We start from the raw sequence: 14070 nt of genomic DNA on the forward strand, positions 1-14070 counted from the left end.
TATAGCACCTTTCACAAGCCTTACTGCCAATGAATAATCCCCACTGTTCTGTAGGAAACATGGCAGCCAGATCACACACTACAACATTCTGCAACTGACTGGAAAATTTGCTTTTGGTGATGTTGGTTGGGGGATAAATATTCACTAGGAATCCAGGAAGGATTCCCTGCTGTTCTTCAATTAGTGACTGTGGGACTTTATTTACATCTACCTGAGAGGGGAGACAGGGCCTTAATTTATACATCATTCCAAAACCAAAATGTTCCTCTGGCAGTGCAGCACTCACTCAGTGCTGTAACAGGTAGTCAGCCGAGAACTCAGGCCAAGTCTCCTGGTGGACTTGAACACACAAACATCTGACCCACAGTTCACTGAGTGCTGCCCACTGAGACCTCACCAAGGGCAGCTTGGAAGACGAATACGGGGCTGGAGGGCAGATGGTTGAAGGTGAAACAACTCCGCAGCTGGCGATATCCCGTCACCAAGTCACCCTTTACTTATGAGTGAAGAGTCCTTAACACTGATCCAGTTCCCTCAGAGTGAATAGAACCCCTGACACTCCTGTTTATATCTGTCAGCCAGGGCTCCCTGACTTGACCAGGTTAACAGCCCCAATGGTGGAACCCATATTCTATGAGGTCCACCTAGCTGACCTTGTTACAATCACAACTGAAGGGTTTAGAATGTTGTACCCGCCTGCTGGCATGCCAGTTTGTCAGCACCGTACTGCGTATGAGTCATTTCTGAGAAGACTGGTCCGATAGCACCATGGCGATGGGCTGGCAGATGTGGAAGACCTGAGTCTTTCACCGTTTTTCACAGTGTTGGGAGGGAGATGCCCACATTCTCTCTCTCCCACATCGGCAGATTTACAGCTCTTTCAGAGAGACGGCAACCTCCTACCAACCCTCAGACCCACTGAACCCACCCACTGTCCTTAATTGGATGGCTACCACACACTTTGGCCATGCATTTGAACATAGAATCCCTACAATGTGGAAGCAGGCCATTCGGCCCATTAACTTCACACCGACCCTACAAAATGCCTCCCACCCAAACCCACCCTTCCCTAACTTATCCCTGTAACCCTGCATTTCCCATGACTAACCTATCTAGCCTGCCCATGTCTGGACATTATGGGGCAATTTGGCAGGGCCAATCTACCTTAAGCTGCGCATCTTTGGACTTTGGGAGGAAACCAGAGCACTGGAGGAAACCCACGCAGACACAGGGAGAATGTGCAAACTCCACACAGCCCGAAGCTGGAATCGAACCTGGGCTCTTGGCGCTGTGAGGCATCAATGCTAACCACTGAGCCACCGTGCCTCCCACTGTCTCAAAAACAGCTTTTGCTGACTCTCTGACATGGTGTGAGGTTGGAAGTTGTCCCAATGTCATGTCCCTGATCTCAGAATGCAAGTTCAGCGTTGGCACGGCTACCATTTGACTGTTCCTGAGTGGTGGGTTTACAAGGTTCGTACTAACCTGTACCAGTTCAGTAAATACAGTGAGCCAATGAGGAACTCGAGTAAGAGGCGAAGGGTGTACCTGTGTCCAGCAGCAACCTGACAATGGGGAAGTTGGAATGAGAGACTGTGTAGTGAAGAGCTGTGTTCCCGTTGCTGTCAGCCATGTTGACTATCAGCTCCAGTAAATTCGGTGACATCGCCTTAAACACAGCTAGGTACCGATGCACCACCTCAGGATCCGCTGTCTTCGGACTTGACACCAAGAGCCACTCCTGCTGAACCGTGAGATAGCTCACTCTCTGCAGGGTGTTTGAGAAGAATTGCATCAGGAATGCAACGGACTGAAACAATTGGTCAGCCAACCTGCCTGATCCTCTCAGCCAACACTGTTAATATAACACTCCAAATAACCTGGCTAGCTAGCCTCAACCTAACGTAACCAGCTACCCTCATTTTAACCTCTCCAGTACGCTTCAGCAAACCTTTCACTACATCTTCAGTGAATCTACCCAGGTGGCCCACAGTAATCTGCACAGATCCCCCAAACTAATTGTTCCCTCATTCTAACATCAGCAGTTATCCCGATTCTAACCTACGAGGTAAAAACAATGACTGCAGATGCTGGAAACCAGATTCTGGATTAGTGGTGCTGGAAGAGCACAGCAGTTCAGGCAGCATCCAAGGAGCAGCGAAATCGACGTTTCGGGCAAAAGCCCTTCATCACTCCTGATGCCCGAAACGTCGATTTCGCTGCTCCTTGGATGCTGCCTGAACTGCTGTGCTCTTCCAGCACCACTAATCCAATTCTAACCTACACTGAATACTGCATTCTAGCATCCCCATCAGCCCCTATTCTAATACCATAATGATGGAAAAAGTAAGAGAATTAGGATTATTTAGACAGTCCTTAAAAAGGGCTGGCAGGCACAATGGGGCGAATGGCCTCCTGCATAGGAACATTTCTTAAGAGGAGTAGCTAGCTCCCTATCGTGTTGCTTCTGACTTTACATAATAAATCAGACACTGAACTGGAGGCATACAGAGGAAGCAGACCGTGAACGTATTGCTCAGTGTTGTAAGAGGGGAGAGCAACTGGGGAGATCAATAAGCAGCAAGCTAGCGTACCACATCTTTGTTTGTGAACCTGTCAGGATCGTTCAGATGTTTCTGCAGAGTCACGCAGGCTGACACCAAACCCTCAGTCAGCTCAAACCTGAAAGCAAGAGAGTGACAGCTCAGTGAGGAAATAACACAGGAATTTGTACCATCACTTTCTGAAAAATAGTAACTATCTGACAGCACCTGTCCCGCATTGAGTGCCCCTCAACACCGGGGCCATTATTAACCACATAATTTCTACGATAAGGGATTTAATTTATATAGCACCTTACACATCCTCAGGGCCTCCTGAAGCGCCAATCTGGTATTTTAAACTGTAGCTACTGCTGCAGTATTGAAAATGCAGCAGCCAATTTGTGCACAGTAAGATCCCACAACAGCAATATGATAATATCCAGATATTCTCATGTTATTAGCAATTCTGGTGTTGATCACATTAATTGTCTGATTCACTAAAATCCTCATACACTCAGACTGAAAAAACAGCTATTGTGGTGCATGCTTGTATTATGTAACTCTGAAACTAAGAACGTAAAGATTAGCTCTAGTTCTCTGCTTTGCAAGCTGGTTTTCTTGTGTATAACAGTTCCTGAAAGGATAACTATTGAACACAGCATTTCCTGCTTGTCTTTAAAATTGTGTCATATGACCTCTGCTGTTCACCTGAGAAGGCAGACTAGGTCTGGACATAAAATCCCACTCAAAGGACAGGACCTCCAGCATACAGTCATAAAGGAATAGAGTCATACAGCATGGAAACAAACCCTTCAGTCCAACCAATCCATGCTGACCATGTTCCCAAACTAAACTAGTCCCACCTGCCTGCTCCTGGCCCATATCCCTCCAAACCTTTCCTATTCATGTACTTATTCAAATGTCTTTTAAACATCCCATTTCTCTGGCAGTTCATTCCACATTCTCTGTGCAAAAAGGTTGCTCCTCATGTCCTTTTTGAAATCTTTCACCTCTTACCTTAAAGACATGCTTCCAAGTTTTCACTGAGAGCGTTAGGCTGGATGTTGTGCATGGGGATTCTGGAGATGGACTTGAACCCAGTACCCAGTTTAATTCAGATAAAATGTGAGGTGCTGCATTTTAGGAAAGCAAATCTTATACACTTATACAGGACTTATACACTTAATGGTAAGGTCCGAGGGAGTGTTGCTGAACAAAGAGACCTTGGAGTGCAGGTGCATAGCTCCTTGAAAGTGGAGTCGCAGGTAGATAGGATAGTGAAGAAGGCATTTGATATGCTTTCCTTTATTGGTCAGAGTAATGAGTACAGGAGTTAGGAGGTCATGTTGCAGCTGTACAGGACATTGATTAGGCCACTGTTGGAACATTGCGTGCAATTCTGGTCTCCTTCCTATCGGAAATATGTTGTGAAACTTGAAAGGGTTCAGAAAAGATTTACAAGGATGTTGCTAGGGTTGGAGGATTTGAGCTACAGGGAGAGGGTGAACAGGCTGGGGCTGTTTTCCCTGGAGTGTTGGAGGCTAATGGGTGACCTTATAGAGGTTTACATAATTATGAGGGGCATGGATAGGATAAATAGACAAAGTCTTTTCCCTGGGGTCGGGGAGTCCAGAACTAGAGGGCATAGGTTTAGGGTGAGAGGGGAAAGATATAAAAGAGACCTAAGGGGCAACGTTTTCATGCGTGTGTGGAATGAGCTGCCAGAGGATGTGGTGGAGGCTGGTACAATTGCAACATTTAAAAGGCATTTGGATGGGTATATGAATAGGAAGGGTTTGGAGGGATGTGGACCGGGTGCTGGCTGGTGGGACTAGATTGGGTTGGCTTATCTGGTCGGCATGAACAGATTGGACCGAAGGGTCTGTTTCCATGCTGTACATCTCTATGACTCTATGACTAGGGACTTTCTGAGTATGAAGTAAATTGATGCCATGATCCATTGGTATAAAACCCCTTCGCTAACCCACAAAGTTAATCCACCCGCACATGTCCTCACACTTCCTCTGGGAATCCCACCACAAACTCATGAGCAGATGGATTTGGGATGTCAACACTGTGGTCAGAATTCGAATAGTAAAGACCTATTTATGTTGGGTCAGTCTTAGTAATATTTTATGGTATAAACTGCTTAGGTCTTTGTCCTGAGTTATCTGGTCCATTCAAGGGCAGGTGGGAATGGGAAACATCGAACTGCTGAAATAAGGACATATCTTCACAGATAAAATAAAGATGAAAATGCTGGAGATACTCAGCACATCTACCAGTGTCCTTGGAGAAAGAAACAGTGGTAATATTTCAGGCCATTGTGGTACATTGCCAGATGACGGTTCCTGGTACCTAGTGGAATTTGCCACCTCCATCAGTGGGTGGTATTAAGTAAGGAGTGTTTGAGGTAGCTCAATCCTCATTTGCTTCTGCTTTGTCTTTGGCCTACTCAATGATTAGTATTAGAGGATACACCACCACAGACCAAAGATTATTGTTAGAGGGGATACCACTATAGACCCAATGATTAGTGTTAGAGGGCATATCACTATAGACTCACTGATTAGTGTTAGAGGGTACACCACAGTAGACCCATGATTAGTGTTACAGGGTATACCACTGTAGACCCAATTATTAGTGTTTGAGGGTACACCACTGTAGACCCAAATGATCATTTTTAGAGGTTATACCACTGTAAACTCAATGATTATTGTTAGAGGGTACACCACTGAAGACCCAATTATTGTGTTAGAGGGTACATCACTGTAGACCCAATGATTAGTGTTAGAAGATATACTACCATAGACCCAATTATTAATGTTAGAGGATATACCACTGTAGACCTCATGATTATTGTTAGAGGGTACACCACTGTAGACCCAATGATTAGTGTTAGAGGGTACATCACTGTAGACCCAATGATTAGTGTTAGAGGGTACATCACTGTAGACCCAATGATTAGTGTTAGAGGGTACATCACTGTAGACCCCATGATTAGTGTTAGAGGGTACATCACTGTAGACCCAATGATTAGTGTTAGAGGGTACATCACTGTAGACCCAATGATTAGTGTTAGAGGGTATACCACTGTAGACCCAATGATTAGTGTTAGAGGGTACATCACTGTAGACCCAATGATTAGTGTTAGAGGGTACATCACTGTAGACCCAATGATTAGTGTTAGAAGATATACTACCATAGACCCAATTATTAATGTTAGAGGATATACCACTGTAGACCTCATGATTATTGTTAGAGGGTACACCACTGTAGATCCAATGATTATTGCTACAGGAAACACACTGTAGACTCCATGATTAGTGCTAGAGGCTACACAACTGAAGACCCAGTGATTAACATTAGAGGATACACCACTGTAGACCGCTGATTAGTGTTACAAGGTATACCATTGTAGACCCAATGATTATTGTTAGAGGGTATACCACTGTAGACCCCATGATTAGTGTTAGAGGGTACACAACTGAAGACCAATTATTAATGTTAGAGGATACACCACTGTAGACCCCATGATTAGTATTTGAGGGCACACCACTGTAGACCCAAATGATTATTTTTAGAGGTTACACCACTGTAGACTCAATGATTATTGTTAGAGGGTACACCACTGAAGACCCAATTATTAGTGTTAGAGGATACACCACTGCAGACCCAGTGATTAATGTAAGAGGATATACCACTGTAGACCCAATGACTAATGTTAGAGGGTACATCACTGTAGACCCAATGATTAATGTTAGAGGGTACACCACTGTAGACCCCATGATTAGTGTTAGAGGGTACATCACTGTAGACCCAATGATTAGTGTTAGAGGGTACACCACTGTAGACCCAACTATTAATGTTAGAGGGTACACCACTGTAGACCCCATGATTAGTGTTAGAGGGTACACCACTGTAGACCCAACTATTAATGTTAGAGGGTACACCACTGTAGACCCCATGATTAGTGTTAGAGGGTACACAACTGAAGACCCAATTATTAGTCTTAGAGGATACAGCACTATAGACCCCATGATTAGTGTTAGAGGGTACACAACTGAAGACCCAATTATTAGTCTTAGAGGATACAGCACTATAGACCCCATGATTAGTGTTAGAGGGTACTCCACTGTAGACCCAATGATTAGTGTTAGAGGGTACATCACTGTAGACCCCATGATTAGTGTTAGAGGGTACATCACTGTAGACCCAATGATTAGTGTTAGAGGATACATCACTGTAGACCCAATGATTAGTGTTAGAGGGTACTCCACTGTAGACCCAATGATTAGTGTTAGAGGGTATACCACTGTAGACCCAATGATTAGTGTTAGAGGGTACACCACTGTAGACCCAATGATTAGTGTTAGAGGGTACTCCACTGTAGACCCAATGATTAGTGTTAGAGGGTACATCACTGTAGACCCAATGATTAGTGTTAGAGGGTACATCACTGTAGACCCAATGATTAGTGTTAGAGGGTACATCACTGTAGACCCAATGATTAGTGTTAGAGGGTACACCACTGTAGACCCAATGATTAGTGTTAGAGGGTACATCACTGTAGACCCAATGATTAGTGTTAGAGGGTACTCCACTGTAGACCCAATGATTAGTGTTAGAGGGTACATCACTGTAGACCCAATGATTAGTGTTAGAGGGTACATCACTGTAGACCCAATGATTAGTGTTAGAGGGTACATCACTGTAGACCCAATGATTAGTGTTAGAGGGTACACCACTGTAGACCCAATGATTACTGTTAGAGGGTACATCACTGTAGACCCAATGATTACTGTTAGAGGGTACATCACTGTAGACCCAATGATTAGTGTTAGAGGGTACATCACTGTAGACCCAATGATTAGTGTTAGAGGGTATACCACTGTAGACCCAATGATTAGTGTTAGAGGGTACATCACTGTAGACCCAATGATTAGTGTTAGAGGGTACATCACTGCAGACCCAATGATTAGTGTTAGAGGGTACATCACTGTAGACCCAATGATTAGTGTTAGAGGGTACACCACTGTAGACCCAATGATTAGTGTTAGAGGGTACACCACTGTAGACCCAATGATTAGTGTTAGAGGGTACATCACTGTAGACCCAATGATTAGTGTTAGAGGGTACATCACTGTAGACCCAATGATTAGTGTTAGAGGGTACATCACTGTAGACCCAATGATTAGTGTTAGAGGGTATACCACTGTAGACCCCATGATTACTGTTAGAGGGTACATCACTGCAGACCCAATGATTAGTGTTAGAGGGTACATCACTGTAGACCCAATGATTAGTGTTAGAGGGTACATCACTGTAGACCCCATGATTAGTGTTAGAGGGTATACCACTGTAGACCCAATGATTAGTGTTAGAGGGTACATCACTGTAGACCCCATGATTAGTGTTAGAGGGTATACCACTGTAGACCCAATGATTAGTGTTAGAGGATACACCACTGTAGACCCAATGATTAGTGTTAGAGGGTACAGCACTGTAGACCCAATGATTAGTGTTAGAGGATACACCACTGTAGACCCAATGATTAGTGTTAGAGGGTACATCACTGTAGACCCAATGATTAGTGTTAGAGGATACACCACTGTAGACCCAATGATTAGTGTTAGAGGGTACAGCACTGTAGACCCAATGATTAGTGTTAGAGGATACACCACTGTAGACCCAATGATTAGTGTTAGAGGGTACATCACTGCAGACCCAATGATTAGTGTTAGAGGGTACATCACTGTAGACCCAATGATTAGTGTTAGAGGGTACACCACTGTAGACCCAATGATTAGTGTTAGAGGGTACATCACTGTAGACCCAATGATTAGTGTTAGAGGGTACATCACTGTAGACCCAATGATTAGTGTTAGAGGGTACATCACTGCAGACCCCATGATTAGTGTTAGAGGGTACATCACTGTAGACCCAATGATTAGTGTTAGAGGATACACCACTGTAGACCCAATGATTAGTGTTAGAGGGTACAGCACTGTAGACCCAATGATTAGTGTTAGAGGGTACACAACTGAAGACCCAATTATTAGTCTTAGAGGATACAGCACTATAGACCCCATGATTAGTGTTAGAGGGTACTCCACTGTAGACCCCATGATTAGTGTTAGAGGGTACTCCACTGTAGACCCAATGATTACTGTTAGAGGGTATACCACTGTAGACCCAATGATTAGTGTTAGAGGGTACATCACTGTAGACCCAATGATTAGTGTTAGAGGGTACATCACTGTAGACCCAATGATTAGTGTTAGAGGATACATCACTGTAGACCCAATGATTAGTGTTAGAGGGTACATCACTGTAGACCCCATGATTAGTGTTAGAGGGTACACCACTGTAGACCCAATGATTAGTGTTAGAGGGTATACCACTGTAGACCCCATGATTAGTGTTAGAGGGTATACCACTGTAGACCCAATGATTAGTGTTAGAGGGTACATCACTGTAGACCCAATGATTAGTGTTAGAGGGTACATCACTGCAGACCCAATGATTAGTGTTAGAGGGTACATCACTGTAGACCCAATGATTAGTGTTAGAGGGTACATCACTGTAGACCCAATGATTAGTGTTAGAGGGTACATCACTGTAGACCCAATGATTAGTGTTAGAGGGTATACCACTGTAGACCCCATGATTACTGTTAGAGGGTACATCACTGCAGACCCAATGATTAGTGTTAGAGGGTACATCACTGTAGACCCAATGATTAGTGTTAGAGGGTACATCACTGTAGACCCCATGATTAGTGTTAGAGGGTATACCACTGTAGACCCAATGATTAGTGTTAGAGGATACACCACTGTAGACCCAATGATTAGTGTTAGAGGGTACAGCACTGTAGACCCAATGATTAGTGTTAGAGGGTACATCACTGTAGACCCAATGATTAGTGTTAGAGGATACACCACTGTAGACCCAATGATTAGTGTTAGAGGGTACAGCACTGTAGACCCAATGATTAGTGTTAGAGGATACACCACTGTAGACCCAATGATTAGTGTTAGAGGGTACAGCACTGTAGACCCAATGATTAGTGTTAGAGGGTACACCACTGTAGACCCAATGATTAGTGTTAGAGGGTACATCACTGCAGACCCAATGATTAGTGTTAGAGGGTACATCACTGTAGACCCAATGATTAGTGTTAGAGGGTACACCACTGTAGACCCAATGATTAGTGTTAGAGGGTACATCACTGTAGACCCAATGATTAGTGTTAGAGGATACACCACTGTAGACCCAATGATTAGTGTTAGAGGGTACATCACTGCAGACCCAATGATTAGTGTTAGAGGGTACATCACTGTAGACCCAATGATTAGTGTTAGAGGGTACATCACTGTAGACCCAATGATTAGTGTTAGAGGGTACATCACTGTAGACCCAATGATTAGTGTTAGAGGGTACATCACTGTAGACCCAATGATTAGTGTTAGAGGGTACATCACTGTAGACCCAATGATTAGTGTTAGAGGGTACATCACTGTAGACCCAATGATTAGTGTTAGAGGGTACATCACTGTAGACCCAATGATTAGTGTTAGAGGGTACATCACTGTAGACCCAATGATTAGTGTTAGAGGGTACATCACTGTAGACCCAATGATTAGTGTTAGAGGATACACCACTGTAGACCCAATGATTAGTGTTAGAGGGTACATCACTGTAGACCCAATGATTAGTGTTAGAGGGTACATCACTGTAGACCCCATGATTAGTGTTAGAGGATACACCACTGCAGACCCAATGATTAGTGTTAGAGGATACACCACTGTAGACCCAATGATTAGTGTTAGAGGGTACATCACTGTAGACCCAATGATTAGTGTTAGAGGGTACATCACTGCAGACCCAATGATTAGTGTTAGAGGGTACATCACTGTAGACCCAATGATTAGTGTTAGAGGGTACATCACTGTAGACCCAATGATTAGTGTTAGAGGATACATCACTGTAGACCCAATGATTACTGTTAGAGGGTACATCACTGTAGACCCAATGATTAGTGTTAGAGGGTACATCACTGTAGACCCAATGATTAGTGTTAGAGGGTACATCACTGTAGACCCAATGATTAGTGTTAGAGGGTACATCACTGTAGACCCAATGATTAGTGTTAGAGGGTACATCACTGCAGACCCAATGATTAGTGTTAGAGGGTACATCACTGTAGACCCAATGATTAGTGTTAGAGGGTATACCACTGTAGACCCAATGATTAGTGTTAGAGGATACAGCACTGTAGACCCAATGATTAGTGTTAGAGGGTATACCACTGTAGACCCAAAGATTAGTGTTAGAGGGTACATCACTGCAGACCCAAAGATTAGTGTTAGAGGGTACATCACTGCAGACCCAAAGATTAGTGTTAGAGGGTACATCACTGTAGACCCAATGATTACTGTTAGAGGATACACCACTGTAGACCCAATGATTAGTGTTAGAGGGTACATCACTGTAGACCCAGTGATTAGTGTTAGAGGGTATACCACTGTAGACCCAATGATTAGTGTTAGAGGGTACATCACTGTAGACCCCATGATTAGTGTTAGAGGGTACATCACTGTAGACCCCATGATTAGTGTTAGAGGGTACATCACTGTAGACCCCATGATTAGTGTTAGAGGGTACATCACTGTAGACCCCATGATTAGTGTTAGAGGGTACATCACTGTAGACCCAGTGATTAGTGTTAGAGGGTACATCACTGTAGACCCAATGATTAGTGTTAGAGGGTACATCACTGTAGACCCCATGATTACTGTTAGAGGGTACATCACTGTAGACCCAATGATTATTCTTAGAGGATACACCACTGTAGACCCAATGATTAGTGTTAGAGGGTACATCACTGTAGACCCAATGATTACTGTTAGAGGGTACATCACTGTAGACCCAATGATTAGTGTTAGAGGGTACACCACTGTAGACCCCATGATTAGTGTTAGAGGGTACATCACTGTAGACCCAATGATTACTGTTAGAGGGTACATCACTGTAGACCCAATGATTAGTGTTAGAGGGTACATCACTGTAGACCCAATGATTAGTGTTAGAGGGTACACCACTGTAGACCCCATGATTAGTGTTAGAGGGTACATCACTGTAGACCCAATGATTAGTGTTAGAGGGTACATCACTGTAGACCCAATGATTAGTGTTAGAGGATACACCACTGTAGACCCAATGATTAGTGTTAGAGGGTACACCACTGTAGACCCCATGATTAGTGTTAGAGGGTACATCACTGTAGACCCCATGATTACTGTTAGAGGGTACATCACTGTAGACCCAATGATTATTCTTAGAGGATACACCACTGTAGACCCAATGATTATTGTTAGAGGGTACATCACTGTAGACCCAATGATTAGTGTTAGAGGATACACCACTGTAGACCCAATGATTAGTGTTAGAGGGTACATCACTGTAGACCCAATGATTAGTGTTAGAGGGTACATCACTGTAGACCCAATGATTAGTGTTAGAGGGTATACCACTGTAGACCCCATGATTAGTGTTAGAGGGTACATCACTGTAGACCCAATGATTAGTGTTAGAGGGTACATCACTGTAGACCCCATGATTAGTGTTAGAGGGTACATCACTGTAGACCCAATGATTAGTGTTAGAGGGTACATCACTGTAGACCCAATGATTAGTGTTAGAGGGTACATCACTGTAGACCCAATGATTAGTGTTAGAGGGTACATCACTGTAGACCCCATGATTAGTGTTAGAGGGTACATCACTGTAGACCCAATGATTAGTGTTAGAGGGTACATCACTGTAGACCCCATGATTAGTGTTAGAGGGTACATCACTGTAGACCCAATGATTAGTGTTAGAGGGTACATCACTGTAGACCCCATGATTAGTGTTAGAGGGTACATCACTGTAGACCCAATGATTAGTGTTAGAGGGTACATCACTGTAGACCCAATGATTAGTGTTAGAGGGTACATCACTGTAGACCCCATGATTAGTGTTAGAGGGTACATCACTGTAGACCCAGTGATTAGTGTTAGAGGGTACATCACTGTAGACCCAATGATTAGTGTTAGAGGATACACCACTGTAGACCCAATGATTAGTGTTAGAGGGTACATCACTGTAGACCCAATGATTACTGTTAGAGGGTACATCACTGTAGACCCCATGATTAGTGTTAGAGGGTACATCACTGTAGACCCAATGATTAGTGTTAGAGGGTACACCACTGTAGACCCAATGATTAGTGTTAGAGGGTACATCACTGTAGACCCCATGATTAGTGTTAGAGGGTACATCACTGCAGACCCCATGATTAGTGTTAGAGGGTACATCACTGTAGACCCAATGATTACTGTTAGAGGGTACATCACTGTAGACCCAATGATTAGTGTTAGAGGGTATACCACTGTAGACCCCATGATTAGTGTTAGAGGGTATACCACTGTAGACCCAATGATTAGTGTTAGAGGGTATACCACTGTAGACCCCATGATTAGTGTTAGAGGATACACCACTGTAGACCCAATGATTAGTGTTAGAGGGTATACCACTGTAGACCCAATGATTAGTGTTAGAGGGTATACCACTGTAGACCCAATGATTAGTGTTAGAGGGTATACCACTGTAGACCCAATGATTAGTGTTAGAGGGTATACCACTGTAGACCCAATGATTAGTGTTAGAGGATACACCACTGTAGACCCCATGATTAGTGTTAGAGGGTACATCACTGTAGACCCAATGATTAGTGTTAGAGGGTATACCACTGTAGACCCAATGATTACTGTTAGAGGGTACACCACTGTAGACCCAATGATTAGTGTTAGAGGGTATACCACTGTAGACCCAATGATTAGTGTTAGAGGGTACATCACTGTAGACCCAATGATTAGTGTTAGAGGGTACATCACTGTAGACCCAATGATTAGTGTTAGAGGGTACATCACTGCAGACCCCATGATTAGTGTTAGAGGGTACATCACTGTAGACCCAATGATTAGTGTTAGAGGGTATACCACTGTAGACCCCATGATTAGTGTTAGAGGATACACCACTGTAGACCCAATGATTAGTGTTAGAGGGTACATCACTGTAGACCCAATGATTAGTGTTAGAGGGTATACCACTGTAGACCCCATGATTAGTGTTAGAGGGTATACCACTGTAGACCCAATGATTAGTGTTAGAGGGTATACCACTGTAGACCCCATGATTAGTGTTAGAGGATACACCACTGTAGACCCAATGATTAGTGTTAGAGGGTACATCACTGTAGACCCAATGATTAGTGTTAGAGGGTATACCACTGTAGACCCAATGATTAGTGTTAGAGGGTATACCACTGTAGACCCAATGATTAGTGTTAGAGGATACACCACTGTAGACCCCATGATTAGTGTTAGAGGGTACATCACTGTAGACCCAATGATTAGTGTTAGAGGGTATACCACTGTAGACCCAATGATTACTGTTAGAGGGTACACCACTGTAGACCCAA

The 14070-nt window shown here is 43.7% G+C and overlaps 1 protein-coding gene across 12 annotated transcripts in view; it reads right to left on the reverse strand.

The window, feature by feature from the left end:
* kank2 (KN motif and ankyrin repeat domains 2) overlaps positions 1 to 14070 on the reverse strand; it is a 188399-nt gene that overhangs the window by 14765 nt on the left and 159564 nt on the right. For all 12 annotated transcript variants that reach the window (XM_072564183.1, XM_072564187.1, XM_072564188.1 and 9 more), the window contains 2 exons: positions 2595 to 2682; positions 1549 to 1768 (listed from right to left, as the gene is read on the reverse strand). In XM_072564183.1, coding sequence (XP_072420284.1) covers positions 1549 to 1768; positions 2595 to 2682 — 308 coding nt within the window. The remainder of the gene's footprint in view (positions 1 to 1548; positions 1769 to 2594; positions 2683 to 14070) is intronic.

Source organism: Chiloscyllium punctatum, chromosome 46, assembly GCF_047496795.1.
Source record: "Chiloscyllium punctatum isolate Juve2018m chromosome 46, sChiPun1.3, whole genome shotgun sequence".
In the NCBI taxonomy this organism is placed as follows: Eukaryota; Metazoa; Chordata; class Chondrichthyes; order Orectolobiformes; family Hemiscylliidae; genus Chiloscyllium; species Chiloscyllium punctatum.